This window comes from Thermobia domestica, chromosome 18 (assembly GCF_964235325.1).
Source record: "Thermobia domestica chromosome 18, izTheDome1.hap1.1, whole genome shotgun sequence".
Classification (NCBI taxonomy): Eukaryota; Metazoa; Arthropoda; class Insecta; order Zygentoma; family Lepismatidae; genus Thermobia; species Thermobia domestica.
Window position 1 is genome coordinate 179,404,957 of NC_137471.1, and position 23,770 is coordinate 179,428,726.

A 23,770-nucleotide genomic window follows, 5' to 3' on the forward strand; every position below is an offset into this window, starting at 1 on the left:
AGAAATATGTATGACAAATTTATTAACACAAACAACATTTTATTTATCACAAACCGTTAAAATATTATAAGATCAAAGAGTACAAAAAGTTTATTACAACGATATTGAAAATTCATTGCAGCATCAAGGAAAAGAGGAATTGAAATAAATTAAAACGGTCATTATGATCTTTTTTTTTTTTTTTTTTTACTTTAAAATCAGTTTTGTGTAATGTCCCTTTGCAAAATGTCATAAAGATAAACATCCTTCCTGCATTCAGTGCAGTCATTGTTTCACAAAAAAAAAATCATAAAATAAATAAAAAATGAAAAATAAATAAATAAAATAAAATGATAATGATGATGATTGTGATGCTGATGTGTTTTGTATGATGTTCACTTTCCTTAAGACTATAGTTGCGTGAATGTGTCACTGGTTGGTGACCGCGAACCCATCGGGCCCAGACGGGTAAGCTGTCAACACTCACTGACCCATCCACCAAACCAATCATCTCCAGAAAATAGAACTCAAATTGACCCAAAATGTGAAGATTTCTAAGCCCCCTTCATTCTCACTCGCAGTCCAGTATCCCGATCTGCATTTCATCGTCTGCATCCCATCACGAAATAGGTCGCAAATCACAATCTGACAAAACGAGACACTGACCCAAGAGTGAAACTGACGGTGAGGGCTTCGAAAATCTGAATGTTTGTATTTACTAACCCAGATAAAAAAATCTCAAACCGAATTCTAAATCGCGCAACGGAATGCAATTTTGTAAAACTGAATGCCAAAAATGAATTTTGTTGATCTTATTAACGAAGTGAAATTTTCTGGCAGCTCTGTGATTCCAACCCCGGTCACACTAAGTGAAATCAATTCTGTATGTTTTCAAACGCTACAATTTACTTTCGTCACACTGTTCACGTACTGCTTTCCAAAACTCTGTATACTACGTACTAACAATACCACTGAAGTTAATTTACTACATAGTTCTAAATAATGAGCTTTGCACTGGATAAGAAAAGATTGTGTTTCGACTCGTACCTTTATTCACACTAGTTTACTGTATGACAAGAAAATAACAGAATAAAATTTTTAAAAAATCGCAAAGGTTGGAAATTGAGAAAATTCTTAACATAGCTGAATGAATAAGCTTGTTTCTATGCAAATTAATTAGAATGACATTTTCTCTCCACATCTCGTGGGTAACCTTCATGTGTTTTCAATTTCTATCGACTATAAAAAAATCATATGTCATCACATTTTGTTACGAAGAAAACTGATTATAAAACACTATACTACACACATGTACTACTTTCCATGGCTGTGTGCATACTGACTTTCTTTCTTTTGTGTTTCTCTCGGTCAGGGTTGTGTAAGTGAGGCTGGCACAGAGGATTTATACCAGTAGGGTGACCTCTTGTATAAGCTCAGACCTATTCACATTTTCTTCCACAACAATGAATCATTTTCTTGACACTGAAGAAAATACACATTAGAAAATTCAAATCAAAATTATACTTAACCTAATCCCTATCCTAACTATCTAAAACTAACTTAGCCTAACACATAGAAAATTCAGTTTGTCAGACATGTTCGTAGAATAGTATGCACAGCCGGTTCCAAGGACGTACAGAACACTTTTCATTCAGCTTTCAAATTCTTTTAAATAATAAAAAAAAAAATCTGCATATGGTTTGAAATCTGAACTTTTGTTTTGCTAATTGAGGGAATTTTCCAAAATACAAATCGGATATTTCACTGCTGATGGACATCTCCCATTATCAATAGTCGTACTAGCACCCTTGTCATTAATGTGAGCCAAAACTTTTGTAAACATTTGTTTCATCGTATCCAACCTAAAGTGAAGGTGAGCACAAAACCAGAGAATGGATTTAATTCTGTAACATTTAGCAGTACGGAAAAAAATTTATGTTTACTTTTCAAAATAGATATAAATACTGGGAAGAATGTGTGAACTCGAAAGTACACACATTTCTTGGACTGTTTATGACAATCGTCCACACTGAAACTCAAAGAAAGAATACTCCCCCCATTGAACGAGCGGTTCCTATCATCTCTTTAGTTTATATATTATGCAACTTAGGGAAAGCGATGCGAAGTTAGTACATTATGTCAAATAACACAACACCAAAATAATGCATCTTCATCCAAAACGATAAAATTCAGTAGGTTTTAGTTCAGCCAAAACAATAATTTGGAATTACCCTTCTACTAAACTTACTTGCAGAGTTTTTATATGGGAAAATAGATACCTCCCTGGTCTGTCCGTCCTAGCCAGACTTTCTTGAAGAAAAGATTCTTTTCGCTCCCACTCAAGTGAGTGGGTTAATAGCGATCACAACACATAAAATACATTTGCTGACCTTCACGTTCGATTCCTTCACACGGCTTCACCCAAAAGGCTGGCGTCAGTCCTGCACGCTCTGATGTATTTGTTTTCCACAACTTTACAGTCCATTGAGCACAGCAACCAACTCACTGCCTTCCATATTACGTCCACAGATATGGAAAACTTCAACTATTAGGTAGATATTTTAGAATTTCTGGGTTTTCCACGTTCTTATATTTTTTATGGCGACGAAGATAACTTCACGTCCAGCTCTCCAAGCTGTTTCCGATGAAAGACAATGACAATGGGAAGAAGATCCCTAATTGGAGGATCATTGTGACGTAACTATATGATGATAGGTTTATCTCTCAAGATCAAAGAAAGCCGAAAAACTCAACCACAACTGTAATTGCGGAAGATCCAATCACAGATAATTTAGATTAAACAAAGAGATGCTTCAAGAAGCTACTATGGCTGACTTTACAAATGTGAAATTTTAGAGATTTTTGAGATAAAAACTTTGATTTCTTTTGAGGATCCCCTAAGCCAAAAATATTCATGAAAATTGACTGGAAAGGATTTAAAACGACCAGATATAACCTTATTTCCTAAAATAATATTATATTTTAGCTAAATATACGAATATTGTTCAATGTAGATATATATTACCATATTTCCCTCTAAATATACTAAAATCATCATTTCAAGGAACTTAACGCAAATTTTGCGATCTACCTAAAAATCGAGTAAAAAACTAATTATATGTATATTTTTTTTTACAAAAGTTCAATAAATATTAAATTCATATATATATATACTGATTGCCCAAAATTGCCGGGCCATGTTACATTATACCATGTATAAGGTAACAATTGTGTGCCCACATCTTGCAGATAACACATAGGATCATGATTTCTTCCCAGTTATCTGTCGAAAAATAGGACTGTCTCATCAACATTATAGCCTATATTGTATCTACCTGGTAGATGTGTTTGGCGTACTTGCCTTCCAGCATATCAAGAACATTGTTAACAACCTCCTTATTAAAGCCATTTGTTATAGAAGACGATCTTGCTGCAGGTTTGAAACCAGACAAAACATTTTTGTAATGATTTATGAAGTGTTGGAGCAAAGTTCGACCAGCTAACACCTCTTGAGTTTAGTGGTTCGCTTGGATATCGAACCATACCAGGCGTTCGAATTTCGTTAGAGATTTCGATTAAAGAAGCATTCTATATCAAAGATATATGAGGAAAAACACAGAATGTTGTCCACAATAATACGTGTGGACATCTGCTAATATGAAATAATGTTTATGCAAGTTACACTACTTTGCTAATTATTATGTCATATGTCGAACCTAAGCAAACTGATTTCGCCAAGAGCGAAAGAGCTTAGCATTACTAACGGAATTGCGCTGTAGGCTTTCTACGCGAAGGGAAAGAATAAGAAGATTTTCCTTATTTTCACCTTGCGAACGTTGTGATGACGTTGCCGTAAAGTAAATATGTAATTGTTATATACGTAAATATGACACAATAGACAAGTGAAATAGAAATCTGGCTTACTGGGTGATACTGAATTCACTCTTTTACGAAGTGCAGATCAGCAAGGTAATAATATACAACAGAAGGACAAGTTCTGAAGTGAAGTCTATTTCTGATGGTTAGCATAACCGAATTGTGAGCAGAACATTTTACCATAGGTTCGAATCCTGTTTACAAAAAATTATGATTTTTTTACAAAGCGCATCCAGAAATTATCTATCCAAGCTAGGAATCCGTATGTTGCGGGAAGGGACTGCGAATACGTAACAGAGAAGGTTGTAGCATGGCGCATGCGCCAACGGAGCTTTCCTAGTGGTCCCGTAGCGCCATAGCAGTGCTTAGAGGTGGACGTTTCTATTTCAACTCCTGCCACGTGTGAAGTGCGAGCAGTGATAAAGGTTTTTCGTTCACAGGTTATAAAGTCGATTAAAATTCATAATACCTAGGTATATGGGCCTAATGTCATGAGCAAGCAGATGGTGCATTGCTGATGCAGACAATTTATAGCAGGATACCAAGATGTGCAGGATGAGGAGTTCAGTGGAAGGGCAACCGTCATCACAGACGACCTTTGGAATCGTCGCTTCAAAGTACGGGAATTCAGCGGTCAGTTCGCGCGCATTTCCCGCTTCTTGTCATGGGGCGCCTATTGCCAAGAAATTGTGTGCCAGGAGGGTGTCGAAGCAACTGACTTCAGATCACAATGCAATTCGCACGGGGTCAGCATTACCATGTGTCCTTACACCTAAAGATATTCCTATGAGGCCAGTATCAATATTTTCAGAATCATAGAGAGGCAAAAGAGGTTATAAAACTCTGGTTCTAATCTCAGACGGCAGAGTTCTATGACACAGGTATAGACAAGTTGTTCCCACGGTGTGACAAATGTCTGAATTCCGGTTGTGCATATGTTGTTGATGATGAAGATGATGGTTTTGAGTTTAACGTGCATATGTTGAAAAATAGCCAAACACATCCTGTATCTGGACAATAAATGTTTCTATTCAATTCAGTGTTGTTACTGTCCAAGGTCTTTGGGAAAATTGCTTTCTTGACGCGCTTCGTAAAACAAATAATCTGCGTTCTATTGCAAAGAGTGTGGATGGAAGAAAATTATAAATATATCATAGCTACGTAATATAATACATTACATCATATATATTATACCAAATCGTAAATCCTTCTCATTTTGTCTCTGACGTATATTCTTTAGCCGAAAGCAACATAAAAAGTGTTCACGTAGTTCTTCAGTATTTCGCACAAAGGGAATCATTCTGTAAGAAAATAAACGATTTTCAGTATGGTGGTCAGCGCTGAATCCGGATAATCATAAATTTTTGCCTATCCCGTTTCGAATGGCGAGATGAAGATGGAGAAAAAATTACTTTTGGAACGCTGAAATTTCAGGAAGCTATTACTCACTGTTTTTTTATTTTTATTTATTTATTTATTATTATTTTTTTTTTTTTTGCTTTCGGTTTGCGGTGATCCATATTGAAACAGAAACCTCATATGTAAAGAGCACACCATTTTTCAATGAACTGATTTTAGACGGTAATAATTATGGAACATGAGACGTGCTGGCAAAGAAGTGAGTGTTGTTTGAATAGGCGTAGCCGACAGTGTCAGAAAATTGCCGTGAGATGTCAGTTAATGTATTTTCTTAGTTAGAATCAGTCATAAGAAAGATGGCGTCCGCTCAACAGAAGACATTTTGTGTGGTGTGGTTTGCAAAGACTGAGTCAGTGATTTCGGTCCAGCATGCGTTTTGGCACTAATCCACCTGCACCCAAAACATTTGGTCATTGGTATCGCCAATTTAAAGAGACAAAATCCTTGTGAAAAGGTGATAGTCCAGGTTGGCCTCGCACTTAAAATGAAATGGTGAAACAAAGTGGTATTTAGCTTTCGTCTAGATATTCTTCGTGCCGCTGCTGGTGGACACATAGAGCATTTGTAATAGCATACCAACATATTTAGGATTTTGTATTTTGTAATTTGTCTCATTTCTGTAGTATGCTTTTGTCAATAATATGTACTTCTAAGATCAGATCATTTTGAAACACCCTTTATAAGTAGAATATGTAGCATGTAGCACATAAGAAATTCACAACCTTCAATATAACAAATGTTTATAATTGGGTAATAAAACATCTTAAGAAGTCGAGTAATTTGAAAATAAGGATTACATACCTGACATTTCTAAATAAATTCTGAAGTTCATTGCATCACATACAAGAATATAGTAGCAGCCAAGCTGACTGCTTGGTACTTCCTATGGAGTAAAATATTTGATCCTTCTGGTATTAACTTATAAATTAACAAGCTGAAACCAGTGGAGTGGTACTGTATCCACTCTTTCGTGGAGCCGAGATAAATTGATTGGGTATCTGCTTAGTGTACGGAATTGAAGCTCCGATCATATTTAATTCTTCATAACCTTGGCAGTGCCTAATCGTCTTAACAGAAAAATTCACATTCAAATTAAAACGCACAAACGTGAGAAACATTTCTAAAGAGCACTTGGTGATAGAAGTCAATAAACAGGATATTTTGTATACTTTCCCCATAAATTTTCACTCAGAGAAAATGTGTTGATTTTTTATAGCTTTGATGAAAATTCGGTGTTAGTGTTATTCCCTCATTAGTTTTATGTTAGATTCTTTGAACACTTTTATATTACCTTTTTCCACTTCCAACACAATACACACAATGTAGAGAGTACTTCTTACGTTTAACTAAGTTTTTTTCGTTTTACAGGTACAGCTTTGATGCCTATCGATTGCCCACCAGGTTTGGAATACCTTATTATGATTGATCAGCTTTGCGTTCAGCAACAATTTAGACGTCGTGAAGGTATTATTACTATCCTGTTTACACTAAAGTTGAACACTATTGGATTATGACACCGCTTTTTGTTATCATATGTGAAAGTATAGCGCGATCCGGTGTTTTGTTTCGTACGAGTTTACGTCAACACAACACAAAATATACGTTTCAGTTTGCAGTAATCGCTATAGCATAATTGCTTTTCAGATTTTGCATTGCGTTATAGTTTTCAAATATTGCGACTGTTGGTACGGTATGAGGCCTCTGCCTTCTATATTGTATGATTAATGTATTTGCTGATGAAGCTGATAATACTGCCCCTATAACTATGGTATATACATTGTAAGCGATTAAACTGTAAGCAACTTCTATTTCGAGGTGTACGAATACCGGATATTCCAAAATGATTTTTCCAAATTTGACCGCGTGTAAGTGAGACATGGGATAGGCAGAAGAGTGCAATTTGTAGCATAATGTTCACACACACCTAACGTTTGGTTCTATCCCAACAGTTCCAACAAATCTCTCTTCTGTAATCTTTTTTGCTTTTATTTCTTCAGGTGAGGTCCAGTGGAACATACAGACGCAGCCTCATCATGTGCGACCATCCTCAGTGATACACGAGGTTCAAGTAAACTGGAAGTGTTAATAAGAAGACGATTTCTTGACGTCTGAACACGAGTGAAGTAGATGTGGAACGGGCAAAACAGCCATTCCTAAGAAGTCCAACCAAATCAATCTGTCAAGCGTCTGGGTAGTTGCAGCTATAACTGACCACGGTTCACATGGCGCTACACACGCAACTGAACCTGCATGCCTACAAGTTGTAGCTGGTGTATGCGCTTGAATACGATGACATGGCAAAGCGCAAAGCATTTGCAATTGAGATTCTGACGAGGTGATTCATTAGCATCGACGAAGTAATGTTCTCGGACAAAGCATGCTTTCACGGGTGTGTGATGGTAAACTGGCACAACGTGCAGATATAGGGCTCAAAGAAACCCATGTGAGAATCAAAATTGTTGTTAGAGTCAAAAGATAAACTTGAGGTATGTCTGCTTTATGACCGTGTAGTGTAACAGTTTTTCTTTGCAGAGGCGTCAATCATCTCGAGTATTTATCTGGAAATGGTCGAACAGTTTGCATTTAAATAGGTCGAACATCTGCAGTATCATACCCTGCTGCAGCGAAACTGATTTTTTTCTTTGAGGCTTTGTGAAGGATGTGGTCTACAAAACCCCAGCACAGGACTTGCAGACACTAAGAGCTTGCATCGGCGTAGCACACGAACAAGTTACAGAGGACATTGTAAGACGGACGTGGACGGAACTGTAATATCACTTAGATATCCTGCGTGCTACAGATAGCGCACACACTGAATTCTGTTAGACGGCTAGTAAAACTTTAAGTATGTGTGAACATTATGCTGCATTTCTTTTTATCTCCATTTCTGACTTATATTCAATCAAATTTGGAAACATAATTTTCGAACAACCTTTAAATCATTTGTACATGTGTTAATATATCAAAAGTTAACCTTGATATCCAATTCTGATAAAGAAAGGACAAAATTGTTAAATCAACGAACACAGGTAGTTCGTGGAACAAAAAGGAGAAGAAGAAAGAACGCATACACACAGAGGAGAGATGTAAAGAAAGGCAGATAAAGTAAAAGTGTAGGAATCCGAAACGATATAGAAAAGAACAAGCGATAATATCAAGTATATACAAGATGAAGAATTTTAGTTTCTATGACGGTATTTCCTCAATATTAAAACCGGAAGTCGTACGAGTAATACATTTCTACAACTTCCTCTTTTAGTAAAGAAACTAATTTTGAAGATGAAGTATATGCCTGAAAAATTTAGTTCAAAAAGAAAAAATGCTTCTAGGTATCGAATATCGTTTCTGCTGTCTAGTGATCAACGTAAAAATCAATAGGGGTTGATTTGTGACACTTCTGCTTCGACTAGAGGGCTAAGAGGGAAGATACACTGAACACTAAATCGATTAAAAAAGAAAACACTTCTCGCTATTTTATTAGTGGCCCCAAGTTACACACCATCTTTTTGCTTTTCTTTGCGGATAAAAATAAATGAAAAGAATCCTTTCCGTTCTTGGCTTCCAATGGGGCTTAATATTGAATTGAGAAAGTTATTTAAGTACGGTTCTACATGCAACCCAACTTTCTGTTGACTACACCTAGAAATCGCAAGCAACGAACGCAACGGACTCTCGAATGAAAATCCGCCCAAATATGGAATCCTTTGTTTTTCTCTCTTTTGATAGCGCGAAGACAGAATACTCATAAGTAACCATAAAAATTGTTTACCTGGTAACTATGATTATTAGATTTCTTGTGGAACGAAGCTTATTTAATCATGTATCTCTTTAACTTTTTGCTTCTGCCCTTAAAGCAAAATAAAGAAATGTTTTTTTTTCTTTTTTCATATAATACGTGTAATGTATGATTATAAAATGTGCTCTTTACATAATAAGAGCGACATAGTCATGTATAACCATGTAATTTTGTCTTTATGTCGCAATTGTAATATTTTTGTGCCATCACTGTAACACACACACACACACACACACACACACACAAACACACACACACACATATATATATATATATATATATATATATGTACTACTCTCTCATGGGCAAGCACGTACATACGTACGTTCCTAAAGATACTGCGCCCTTTTATCCACAATTGCAGATGTACACAACACTCCACTTCTCTACACTAATGAGCTTTTTGCTTATCTCTGATGACGTATACCAACCACATTTAGTATTGTAACTCTTTCGTAATACAAATGAAGGAGCATTTACAGTATGCTCATGCTTGAACTTTATCTCTAGTGCCAACAGTAAACTAATCGCAATTCTTCAAAATATATTGGTACCTTGGTTGCACACGAAGGACTTCTCATTAAGCCTAGAACTCACACTCAAAAAATTTTACACTTTGATATAAGTGGGGTTTAGAAGACATCATCCGGGTATCTCAGTCGAAGTCATTATAATTGCATGTTTCCATCACTGCAAAATAAGAGCATTTTGTGCTACTAGTACTAATTATATTTTGATATATCCACACTCATTTTGACAACCAACATTTTCAATATGTTTATTGTAAGAAGTATAGAATTCACCTAATTATTTACATTCAGCTCCGTAGGAGTAACACTTTACCATCTTTTAATTTTCCTGCTATGCTTCTGTCTTTAAAATTCGTGCAATATCAAACTTACCCTGTATAATATCAAAATTTTATCAAACATATCTTGTGTAATAAAAGACTCCCATGCGTCCTGTCAAGTAGTTGTTTTGATGCCGTGTGCTGGTTTGGGTGTGTGTGAAGCACATAGTGTGGACAAGTCTGACTGTGAGTAATAGGTTTGGGAGTAAAAAAATATACTGTAAATCTCTTTTGGTTAAAATGTATTATTCACCGCTTCTGAATCCGAAAACAAGTTTCCTTGGCATTAGAAAATTCGATTTCACTTCAACTATTTGTTAGGATCACGTATGCTGTGCGTTTCCGAAGTATCCGTGTGCATCACTCCCCTCACGACTATCTTCAGGACTTCCCTTCCTGAAAACTCCTTCCTCTGCAAGCCACTCAGACACAACTTTTCTAAAGTTACTATCTTCTGTACTCACTGAACTTTCGGCCTTTTTATTCAACTCATTTTCACTGGTTGGTCGGCATATTTTGAAACTAAAACCAAATTACATTCACACGTAATTATGTGACACTAACTTGCCACGTATTACAGCACTTCTTATATGGTATTAAAATATGAATAAAAGAGGTTTATCATTAGCAAGAAGTTTCATAAATACGCTCATAATTTCGGAAACTTAAAGCAAATGGACTACAAAGAGAAAATAACAAAACAAACATAGTTAGTTTTCTTTATAGTCAAGTAGATAAATGGGCTTTCGTTTGATAGACGAGTATTATGATCTAATTTGAAGTTAATTCATCAGCAAAATTTATGACTGTAAAGACTTTAGTCTATCTTTACGACAGTAAAATGAATTTATCTAACAACGTTCATGCATAGCATTATAAACAATGAATTTTTTTTGTAGGGGTCTGAAAGACCCCAGGTATGGAAACTTCAAATGGTGATACAAAAAACAGAATTCTCGGATATTGTTGCTTTACATTTAGATAAGATGTTACGAAAGATGAAGATTTGATCCATATTGATTATACCACAAGGTGCTTCAATTACCCCTGTGGAGTCTGACAGACCCCACATACGCGTTCTAGAGTTAAACATGAACTTTGATGCCACGTGTTGCTCTGGGTCTTTTACGATTTCAAACACGAATTGCAAATTGGTTATGTGCCCTTCTTTCGGCGCAATATGCATTGAGCCATTTAAATGCTTGTATTCTCAGCTGTTTCATCGGAATTGTAGCCACTCGTAAATGGTAGCCTAGGCTTAGTGATGGGATTTTTACCGGTAAATATTTTTTTCGGTATTTACCTCTTGTAAGTACTCAGGTATTTACACAAATTGGGTAAATATAAGGGTTTTTCCTTTTCAATCCTATATGTGAAAAAAATGTTCTTTAGCAGGGCATAAAAATAATGCAAAAGTAACAGTAGAAGCTAGAACAAATATAAAAATGCAAATATTTTTTTTTATTTTCATTAACAGAAATGAGTTATCTGGTCGTTCTTGGTTTTATAATAGTTACATAAAACAAGCATATTTCTCAAGAGAACATTTTTCAGACATGATGTCTGAAAAAGACTACATTTATTTTTCGGCAAATAAAGAAACTAAAATTGTACATGGAACACGGATAAGTGCTTTTATTTTAATATACATTCTACAAATGACTATGGCCAACTAGTTATTACAATTAACATGATTTGAAATATATTTTCTGTTACATCACATATGCTTGTAACTACAAATGAAACACGGTAGGAGTAGGAGTATATTGTATGTTCTCATGTTCTCTGCTACCTTGTGTATGAACTCCAATCCATCGATATATTGTTCTAGAGTCAAGTCAAACCTCTGTGATGATGGATTTAACATGCTGCGGCATAGTGAATCGGTTACAGTGCTGTAGTTTTTCTGCTTTCGAAATTATTCAGCATATTTTTTTCTTGTGATTTGGACAATGTGAATTCGAGAACAGGCTTTCATAGTTGTTCCTCGATTTTTTGATAGCAGAAAAAAATCGGTATGTTACATTCATCAGATTCTAATATATTTAGCCTGGAAACTTCTGGCTTAAGAGCATATATTAGTTTTTTGACTGTCACCCAGAAAACCTTATCACCAAGCAACCTGGCTTTGTGGTCTTTGATAAATGCTGTATATCTCGCAGTGGTTTCATGAACAGCTAAGTTCTGTAGAGTGACTTTTGTAGCTTTCAAACTTCCAAGAGATTTTAAATAGCTTCCCCAGCGGGTTTTACATGGTAGATTAAGACAGGTGTTGATTTTTTTCTCATTTTAAATTGCATGAAAAAGTTCATTCAAGACCTGAGTACTTCTAACCGTTTTAATGACGTTTACAACAATGCCATAAATGATTAAATTGTAGAACACTTCAAAATAGCACTACAGACAAAGATCAACATGTGTGCTATACACTGGTGTTAAGTGAGGATACTTTTCTTGGACTTGAAAAAAAGCATTCTGCATATTTGCTGCATTATCACCAATAAGAACAAAGAACTTGCTGGGGTCGTATTTTCAATTTCCTCAAATACTTGATTCAAAGTTCAAGGTTCAAGGTATTTTCCTTCCTTCTCTTTGGAAGTTCGGTTCGTGAAAAAAATAAAAATAGTGAAAAAATGCACTGCTCTTTTTTTTCATTTAACGTTTTCCATTTTCCTTTTCCACCAAAATTCAAAAAGTTCTTTGGTTTTTTCCACTTCTTTCTCACTTAGTTCCTTTCCATTTACATTTAAGCCTTGCATCCAAGCTACTTTAACCAAATTTCCTTCCTTTTTCATTTCATGGTTCCATTTCCATTTTTCCCTTATCTTTAGGGTTTCTTCACATTTTAACAATAAGTGTTCTAGTGTTTCATCTTCTTTAAAACATAGTTGACATTTTTCATTTACTTCTTTAAATTCTTTCAATCTTCCCCCTGTTTCAAGGCTCCCTAACCTGGCTTTGAAAAGTAAAATAATTCGTAAATCATTATTCGTATAATTTATTTTCTCACACCGCTTTTTATATGTGTATATTCCATTCAAACTGCTTTTCTTGACTTCTTCGTACCACTTTTACGCTTTCTCTTTAATTGTTTTTTCTGTGATTTTTTCCCATTTTTTATAATTTTCTTCTCTGTGCCAGCGAGTAGTTTGATCATACTTTCTTTCTAATTCCTAACTCTCCTAAACCATTTTGTGTTCTACCCTTTTCTTATATGTTTAGTGGCCTCATGCACTACTTTTACTAATCTTGCTTCTTCGATAAATTTTAATCTTCCAAGATATTTTACTTTACCCATAGCTTCTCTTTTTTCAAAATCACTCCATCCCATCTCTTCTGTTATTGTTACATTTGCACTTAATTTATTTGCTCCTAGGGCAAACCTTCCTATTTGATTTTGTGCTTGTTCTAAAATACTCCTGCTTTTTTTCCCGTTAGTTATTACTTCATTTGCATATGTTAGCGCCGGTACTGCTACTTGTTTCCATAGTATTCTTGACACCTCATATCTATTGTATGACCACATTGCTTTATTTTTTATAATTGCAGTATATTTTTGTAGTTTATTTTTCAGTTTTTTCTCATGTTCAAGTAAGTATTGTTCTCCTTCTTCAAGTGTAATTCCTAAATTTTTTTTCAGTCCTACTTATTACTATGTTCCCTGATTGTATATTTTGATCCGCTATTTCTCCACTAAAAACTATGAGCTTGCCTTTCTCTTCATTTATTTTTAAACCAATTTCTTCTCCTTTCCTAACTACTGTTTCTAACATTTCCTCAATATCTTCAATATTAGTACTAATCAATGCTACATCATCTGCAAATAGAGTGCCAGGGATTTTTATTACTTTTTCTTTCCCTTGCAATCTTAATTCTAATCCTCTGTTTGTTTTGATCAATGCTTCTTCCACTTCGTGTATGTATATCAGGAATAGAACTGGTGATAGAGGACATCCTTGTTTCAAACCTTTATTACTGTCTATCCATTTTGATTTTATGTTTCCCATTTCATATCTGTATTTGTTATCCTTATATAGTTCCTTAAGAAGCATAATAAATTTCTTTGATATCCCTATGTTTTCCATTATTTCCCATAATATCTTTCTCTTGACTGTATCATACGCTTTTTCAATATCAATAAATGCTACTATGAAATCTTATTTTCTTTCTCTGCATATTTCTATCAGTTGTGTTATAATGTTGTGTTATCTGTTGTTCTTGTATCTGTTCTGAATCCATTTTGTAACTCACTTAATATTTTGTTTTTCTCTAGCCAGTTCATTAATCTGTCTCTTAGTATAATTGCAAAGAACTTATATACGCAGCTGGTAATAGCTATTGGTCTATAATTTTTATGTCATGTTTATCTCTTCCTTTTCCTTTATATATTAATTTATTCTTTGCTTGCAACTTGGAGGAATGGTTTTTGATTCAAGTATATTACACATAATATTCTTTAAACTTTCCAAAGATTTATTATCTAAGATTATTAACATCTCATTTGACACCTCATCTGTTCCTGTTGCATTTCCTCTTTTAGCTTTTTCCTAGCCTTCTCTATTTCCATATTTTCAATATCATATGTTAATTCCTGACTTTCTTCTTCTGCACTCTTATTACTTATTTTTGCTAATTTATTTTTTAATTTTTCCGTTCTTCATAATTTTGCTTCATCGCCCAATCTGTTAAGTACGCCAAAATTTTCATCCTGTCCTTCAGCATTTGTCCCTTTTCATTTCTAAGAATGATTTCGTTTTGTTTTTGTCTGACACATCTCCAAAATCTTTTCCCTGCTTCTCTCCCTCCTGATTTCCTCTGCTATTTATCCATTGAAATTTCTCATGTCTTTCATTTTAGCATGTGTGCATCTTTCTTGCTATTTATATAGTCGCTTCATGCTTGAGTTACTTCCTCTTTCCCAATTTCTCTTTTCCTGAATTTCTTTAGTATTAATCTATGGGTTGGGCTTTTTCCTTATCTTTGATTAATTTTTGTTTCTGTATCTTTAGTCCAATTGAACTTACCACTTTCTCTATAACCTTTCTTGCCTTCCTTCGTATTTGTAACTTCAGCTGCAGCACTTTTAATTTTTCTTACTAAAGATTCATAGCTTTGTTCATTTATGTATCCCTTTTCTAACTTCTCTTTACAATTCTTTATGTCTTCTTCTTTTTCCAGTCTTCTAATAGTAGGTTTGTTTTGATCTTTTTTGTTTATTTTATTTTGTTTTATTTTTTGGATAAAGGATGCAATAATGAAGTTCGTTATTCCCTCATTACGAACATTACTCCAACTGTCACATTGAAGATTTAGATACTTCGAATCATGTAGCTCTACACACAGCTGTGTTTGAATTCCATTAAACAGCATCAAGTTGCCAATTTGACAAGGACTTTCTATATGGAAATTTGAATGACGGTCTTAGCCACTTGAAGAAACCTCTCCAGGGAGGATGTTCCACCATAGACATTGGCACTCCAGTTACATAGAGAGCTTTCGATAGCATTCTGTTTAACATTGCCTGAAAAGATACAGGATCAGAATATTAAAATATATGTTGTGAAATACGTCATCTTAGGTTGAACACGTATCCTAACCTACTCCACTAATATGTACATTCGATTGTCTGGACGTACGGCAAGCATGCATTTACTTTTCACTGTGGGTAAAAAAAAAATTATCACAAAAAATCAGCTACACGTATAATGGTAACGTGTAGCTTTTACAGAAATTTGTTAACTTAATCTGCTAATCTAGAAATGGAAAACAGTTCGTGATCTTGACGAAATACTGTTCAACCATTTGTTTGTATAATTGTGTTTGGTTTGAATTGGTTTTGAAAGAAAATATGTACTAAAGGGAATTCATATTTGAAATTATGCTCTTGTACTTACTAATTCTATATTTCATAGTTTCTTTCTTAAGTGTTAGAAATTCGTTCTGACGTCACGTTTGACAATTATCGTTCTGGATACACAGTCGTCAATTTTTGAAACCATACTAGCTCCAGTATGTATTTGTTTCTCCTGAAAGCTCTTCTACTATTTGCGAGCTTCAAACGTAAATTGCTGTTACGTTGAAAATCGGACCAATACACACACATAACACTGGTCAAACGGATTTTGGCACAGAAATGAAAATACCTGATTCTAATAGAACATTTCACGCAGAATTCGAATCTGCAATCAGCTTTTCCCCATCGCCGTAAGATTTTCCGTGACAGAGGGATTTTCGGGAAATTTCTCCTCAAATTTCCAATCTTTTACAATTTTTGTACCTGTAGCTCGGGTACCCTTAGGTATATAAACACACAAATTATATTGTATGTTAGCTCGATTAATACTTAGTAAGCTCTTTAAGTTTCAAAAGAATCGCCTTATTCTTTCTAGAGAAATAAACATATTTATATAAAAATATGCTATGTGTACTGTTCATTTTACCGTATTCATTAGTGCAGATAAAATCACATATAACTTCCATGAAAATTACAATATAAGCACGGTTTATACCTCATTAGACTTCCAAGAAAACATATTTTCAATGATGTGTACACCATGTCGCCATTTTTGTATCAGGGAATTTCTAGAAGGATTTAGTGGGAAATTGCCTCCAAAAAGTAGTTTATAAGATTTTTTGTCCCAATTTGCTATTATTGTATAATGATACAGAAACAGAAACTGCACTAAAACATGGTCTTATATCTACTTAATAAATAATGTTAATTTTATGTAAATCGCATTATTCTGTCTAGAGATATAAACTATTGTATCTATTTATAGGTAATAAAGAATATACTATGCAAGACTTTTACCAAACACAAAAACCTAACGTTGACGTATTCTTGCCGACACATAGATGGATACTCAAATACAAGCACAAATACATGCATGCTTTCTGTGGAAAATAAGTCACTTTTTGATATTTTGATCTGGCAACAATGCATAAAAGTGATGACTCACGTAGCCTGATAAGTGGTAATAGCGTTGAGTGTCGGTCCAAGCTAGACGTGTTTTAGATGTGGCCGCATCTAAGTTGAATTGTTTGTGCATTGTGGAGTTCGAATACATTGTGTTGTGTGGTGATGCACTGAGTTAGATTACGTTTGTGCTGCTTCATGATTCATGGAGTGTAGATTCGTGTGTGTATATGTGTGTGATACCTTACAGGATACATGATGCCGAGGAAGTGTGTAAATCAACCGGACAATTTCTGTTATGTATGTGCGGAGCTGACATTTAAATCGCAACGTCGATGTTTTACTCCACTTGTGAGGAAGTGTTATCAGTTATAGTTTGGTTGCTGTGTAGGAGACCAAGATAAGAATTGGACTCCTGACTACATTTGTTGTACTTGCATGAAACGTCCGACTGGGTGGGCAAATGGTCAATGGAACATCAACTTCCCAGTACCGATGACCTGTAGGGAACAAAAAGATCATTCTTCAGACTACTACTTTTGTATGATACAGATAAAAGGAATAACTAGTAAATCTAAGCATACAGTACAGTACCCTAATTTGCCATCAGCAATTAGGCCAGTTCCACACAGTGCAGAATTACCTCTAGCAGTATCTCCTGCTCATCTTACGGTAAATGAGGATTACGTACTTCAAGCAATTACTGAAGTTCCAAATGAAGATGATGATCCTACTTAAGTAGGAAGCACATCTACATTGGATCCCCATCTGTTAACTCAGGATGAGCTAAATGACCTAGTACGGGATTTAAAACTCTCCAAGATACAGGCAGAACTTCTTGCTTCTAGACTTAAAGGCTGGAATCTGCTCCATCGTGACAGTAAAGTGTGTATTTTTCGAAACCGTCATACAGAGTTTCAAAACTACTATTCTCAAGAAAATGATTTAGCGTATTGTAATAATGTCTTTGCTCTGTTGGATACACCCAGACCTTCACATATAAGTGCAGAGTGGAGATTGTATATTGACTCTTCCAAAACTAGTTTTAAGGCTGTTTTTTTAAACAACGGCAACAAATTTCCTTCAGTACCTTTGGCTTATGCAACTAATATGAAGGAAACCTATGAAAACATCAAAATAGTTAGAATGAATTCAGTATGAGAAATACAAGTGGACCGTTTGTTGTGATTTAAAAGGTATTTCTTTGTTAATGGGTTTGCAGCTTGGTTATACGAAATATTGTTGTTTTCTCTGCGAATAGGACAGCAGGAACAAAGCAGAACATTACAACAAGAAAGAATGGCCAAAGCGTGTATTAACTCCTGGACAGAAGAATGTTGTTTATTCCTCACTCATGAGCCCTGATAAGATAATTCTACCTCCTCTTCACATAAAGTTGGGGCTCTTCAAAAACTTTGTTTAGGCAATGGACAAAAGTAGTGCACGATTTTGTTACCTCAAGAGAAAATATTCTCGGGTTATTGACGCTAAAGTCAAGGAAGGGATTTTTGTAGACCCCCAAATAATATGCTTGATTCGTGACCAAACCTTTGAGGGTCTCTTAACTCTGGTTGAGAAAGCAGCTTGGTGTTCATTTAAATGTTTAACAGAGAATTTCTAAGGAAACCAGAAAGCCCCAAATTACCGTGAATTTGTGAATGATTCCTGCAATCATTCAAAGAAATGGGTTGCAACATGTCCCTTAAAGTTCACTTTCTTGACTCCCACCTGGATTTCTTTCCTGAAAACCTTGGTGCTGTTAGTGATGAGCATGGGGAACTTTTTCATCAGGACATTTCCTCCATGGAGAAGAGATACCATTGACAGTGGAGTTCACAAATGCTAGCTGATTTTTGTTGGACACTAAGAGATGTTCCATAAGCCAAATACAGAAGAAAGTCGACAACTAAAACATGTTAGTTAAGGGAAGTAAGTGTTCATTTATTAAGAAGATACCAGTCACTTCTTTCGTATTATTTATTAAGTAGACATAAAATTATGTTTTGGTGCAGTTCCTGTTTCCGTATCTCTATATACAAAATATTTGTACTTGCTACAAGTTAAGACAAAATATCTTATAAACTACTTTTTGGAGGGAATTTCCCACAAAGTCCTTCTAGAAATTCTATCATACAAAAATGGTGCCACGGTGTATACGTCATTGTAAATAGGTTTTATTGCAAATCCAATGAGACATAAACCGTGCTTATATTGTAAATTTCCTGGAAGTTATATGTGATTTTATCTGCACTAATGAATATGGTAAAATGAACAGTATGTAACTTTACCAAATTTTTTGCTTAAAATATTTTTCGTATAAACGCAAATTCTGCGTTAGTACATTATGTGACGTTCATCTGAATTTTTACGTTTTGTGCGGTATATGTTCCTCATTGATCGTGCTGCCGCCTAGTGGTGCTAAAAGACAGGGTAGAAGAAAAGGAAAAGGAAAGAAATGAGAGTTGGTGATGCTAAAGTTAGTTTTCGATGTAAGTGTGTTAGTGTGGGTGTGGAACATGATTCAGCTATTTTTTACTGATCTTGTTTCGGTCTCGACCCCAGATATTATTTAAAAAGAGTATAAGTTGTCTTGTGGTTTAGAAAATCCATCATTATCCTCGAATGTGCATAAACGATCAGTAAAAATAGTATTGATAATATGAATATTCTAGTGGTTTCTACACAAGTCATTGTTAGAGTAAATCAGCCCCAAGTAATACTTTATAATGACAAGGGGGCGTGATCGAGATTAAGAGTGAAACAAAGAACTTCGCAAGTGGAACTCGAAGGTAATGGACTCAAGATTGTCGACCAAAGTAAAAATGTTTGAATAACATAGTTCCTTCATCAGTAGTTGCATCATAATGCTGTTATTACGTCTGCCAGGAAAGACTATTACATAAACTCTTAAAATCGGAAGAAAGGACAATCTTTACAAGAAGATTATTCCGGATTCGTAGTGTGTCTACCAAAATGTGATTACAGTAACAGGCGCCACGACGAATTAGTACTGTTCTTGTAAACGATATCAAAACGTGTCTACGAACTTGCTATGTAACTGGGGCAATATATCTAAAATAATCAGTGTGTTACAGGTATGTTTAATTATTGAATAAGTGGCACTCTAATGTTTAGATTTGTTCGTGTTCTCTCTTTCTAGATCGCATGACGAAGTAAGATTATGGTTGTTATGTCACATGTAAGTAATCTATGAAAGTGGGTGATGTTCTCATCTATTTTTCGTAACACGCCTTAGGACTCCTCCCAGGTGGTTCCGTCCGAATCTGGACCATTGCGGTAAGGTGTATCGTGCCTTCCTTGAACGATTGTCGCGGGAACGAAATTTCTGAACCTCCAAACAAAATAGTGCAAAACTATATTATTTGGGGGCAAAGAATAGAGAGTTCTCCGCGGTGGCCGGTTAAGGAGGGTGGATACCGAGCAGCGTAATGCTGGACCGTATTAGAATGGCGTTTCCCTCCAGGGACGGATCAATTAATAATAATTCACCTTATTATTAACTGATTCGTAACGGAAGTAGCATCTGGGAGAAGATCTAGGTGTTGTAATATTTGACGGGTTTCATTTCTTATAATATGCTATATGCGCTAACTTGAAGATATCATTGGTGTTTATTGTGTTTGTATATTTGTAACTTGTAGTCATGGCAGAAAGTGAAAATTTAAGTTTGCAAACTTTGCTTGAAGCTATTAATAAAATTAACGATGCTGTTAATGACACTAAGGAACAAATGCAATCACTTAATGGTGCTGTTAACGATACTAAAGAACAAATGCAATCACTTAATGGTAGTGTAAATGATACTAAGCGACAGCTCAATGATGTCATTAATGAGTCGAAAACTGAAACCCAAGCTCAGATAGAAAAATTTTCTAACGACCTTACAGGTAAATTAGAAACGTTAGAACATAGGATGGATGGGCAAATTCAGACGTTGTCGACTGAGTTAGTACAAATGAGAAGTGAAATAGACAGGGTTAGTCGTACCTGTGCGGATAACTTTGAAAAACTGTCAGCACAGTTTCAGGAGGAATGAAACGTACAAGAAACAAAAGTTGATGAGGTTAAGCTTGCCGTAAAAAATAACGAAGACAAAATACGTTTGGTCAATGCTAAAGCTAATCAGTTAGGAGATCAAGTTAGAGATACCGAGGAACGTATTATAATGATTGGAAATAAAGTTAAGGATTTAAGTTCCGATGTCAATTTAGTAAATGATAAAGTTGAGCGAGCGCAGGAAAAAGTGGGAGAATACGAAAGTAGAATCGTGAAATTAGATCAAAATGTTCGCGATGTTTATGATGTTAGTATTGCTGCCCGTGAAATAGCTCATCGTACCCAAACAATGATAGATGATGTAAAGGGTGATGTAGACAGTAAGTCCGATATAGTAAATCAAGAGGTCAGGAACTTGCGCGTAAGCATGATTGAAAGCCAAATTAGGTCATCAACGTTTGAGGAAATGTAAAACCTGAGGTGGAAATTAAAGAAGAAAAAGTTGACACCAGTGTACGTAAAAACACCAATCCTTTTCTTGATTATGACGTCAGTCCGGTGTTGAGTGAAAATGATTCTTCGGATTCTCATAGTGATAATAGCTTTGTTGGGGTAAAAACAATCAATCGGAGGAAAAAGCGAGAAAGAAAGGTAGCTATCAAGTTACGAGATTTAGAATCTTTTGAGAAATTCTCCGGTCACGAAAATGAATTGACTGCCACTGCGTTCTTACGTAAGTTTGAAGGTCAAGCTTCGCTTATGTCTATTTCTAGTAGTCAGTACTTAGACATTATCAAATTTTTGTTGACTGGTTCTGCGCAAAATTGGTACATTAACAATTGTGTTTTTTTTTTCACTTCTTACGATCGTTTTGCCGAATTGTTCAAATTAGAGTTTGAGAACGAACAGGTGCGTGCTAGCAAACTAATGGTACTGCAATACAAACCATATAACGCAAAAGTCCACGGAAGTGAGTACAATTTTGTGTCATATAGATGTAATAAGATCCAAGAAATCAATCCCGACATTAAAGAATCGTTAGCTATCAGTATGATTCTCAATGTGATATCACCTTACTACCGAGGTCAGTTAACAACTTTGTCTACAATGAATTTGTCTTCTGTATTGTCCGTCATACAAAGATTAGAAGCAATTCCCAGGTCTGATAACGGTAATAACAGTAATAATCATAGGTTTCTGAAGGTTAATCAGGTGTCTGTTAATAAGAACGGTAAGCACAAAATTAATCAGAATGATGTTAATGACCGTAATGAGTCAGATCAGGTACATTCGAACAAAAATTCAAACAATAGAGGTAATCGGAAAAGAAAAAATTCCTTTCGTAGAAACAAAAAGAAAAAATGGAATAATAATGGTAGTTCTGAAAGGCATGGAGAAAGTGTGTGTTTTTGTAATCATGGTTCAAACGAAGATAATAACAATGCTGACGTAAACCAAGGTGAGGCTACTAGTGATGTAACTAATAGGCCAGCGAATGGTAATACTCAAACGAGAAATTCACCTCAGACCACTTACAGTAATGGAAATTTTGTAAATCCTTCGAATTTTGGTAATCCTACTGGGTTTAGGCCACCGAGACCGAACTTCATGAATGTCACCGCAGGCAATTTTGGGTTTCAAAATAGATTTCCTCCCCCAAACTAGAAACACCCTTCTGAAGAGTGCTCATAGCAGGGAATTAATTCAAACGTGTAGTAATGAGTTAAATAATGCACTCCTTCCAAATGGTCAGACTGTTTTTGTAAAGCTCAATAAAAACTTAATAAATTTGGTACATTGGGATGATGTTTTCTCATCTGAAGAAGAGGAAACTAAAGATTTTTGTAAAACTAATGTAAATTTTGATGCTACCGCTGAAATTCTTGTCAAAATCATGAATGAAAATCTGTATGCTCTGTGCGATTCAGGTGCTTCGGCTAGTTTGTTAAGTTATAACGCATGGAAGAAAATATCTAACATAGCGGCAAACGCTGTATTACAGCCCGCTCCTCAAATTGTTCTAGTAGATTATAGTGGAAAAAGAACAAAATCTGTTAAGGGTGAGGTTACCCTCTGTCTAGAAATTAGACCTGTAACTTGTGATGTTAGATTTATTGTTTTCAGTGACCTTAATTGTAATTGTCTGCTAGGCAGAGATTTCTTATCGCTAGCTAATGCGAAATTAGACTTTGGCGAGAAATCTGTTACTGTAGGTTACGACCCTAACACTTGTAAGGTACCAATGAAAGAGTATGAGCACGGATTTGGTAGTGACCCCCTTCTGAATAATGAAAATAAAAGTAAAGTAAAAATACTTACTAGGGAGAGCGTCAATAAGGTTGGTTTTCATTTAAAAAATGCGAATTGTGTTCTGCTATTGAAAGCGAGAATGAAGATGTAGTCGAACCTGTGCTACAGTGTCCAATAGTTAAGAATTTAGAAATGCATAAGAAACAGCTGACGCAGGAATAGATGGATAGTTTGTTAGAAAACAGTAAAGCATTTGAACATGTAGAAAAGTACACTATCAATAATGAGTTAAATGTAAAGCAAATAAAACAAGCACGTTTGAACGAAGCTGCTGAAGTAAATTTTTTGTATCATTTTTATGAGGAACAAATTCATAAATTGGATGAGGAAATTCAAAAGTCTCATAATAATGTAAAAGTAAATGAGGACATTTGTAATTTAAGCAAAACTACTTGTGGTACCCAAAGTCACTTTCCTTCTGTTAATGAAATCAGAACAAAAGTTCTTGAAATTGAAAATTTATCTAATGTTCAAAAACAGGAACTATATAATTTGTTATTGAAACACAGATTGGTCTTTAGCGATTTGCCAGGTAAATGTAATAAATTCAAGTACGCTATTGAAGTTGAAACAGACCAACCGATTGTAAAACGCCAGTACCCATTAC

The 23,770-nt window shown here is 35.2% G+C and overlaps 1 protein-coding gene across 2 annotated transcripts in view; it reads left to right on the plus strand.

Moving 5' to 3' along the window:
• The window catches only part of LOC145674831 (phospholipid scramblase 2-like), a 250,779-nt gene that overhangs the window by 23,297 nt on the left and 203,712 nt on the right, over positions 1-23,770 (plus strand). For both annotated transcript variants that reach the window (XM_081745054.1, XM_081745055.1), the window contains exon 4: positions 6,643-6,738. In XM_081745054.1, coding sequence (XP_081601180.1) covers positions 6,643-6,738 — 96 coding nt within the window. The remainder of the gene's footprint in view (positions 1-6,642; positions 6,739-23,770) is intronic.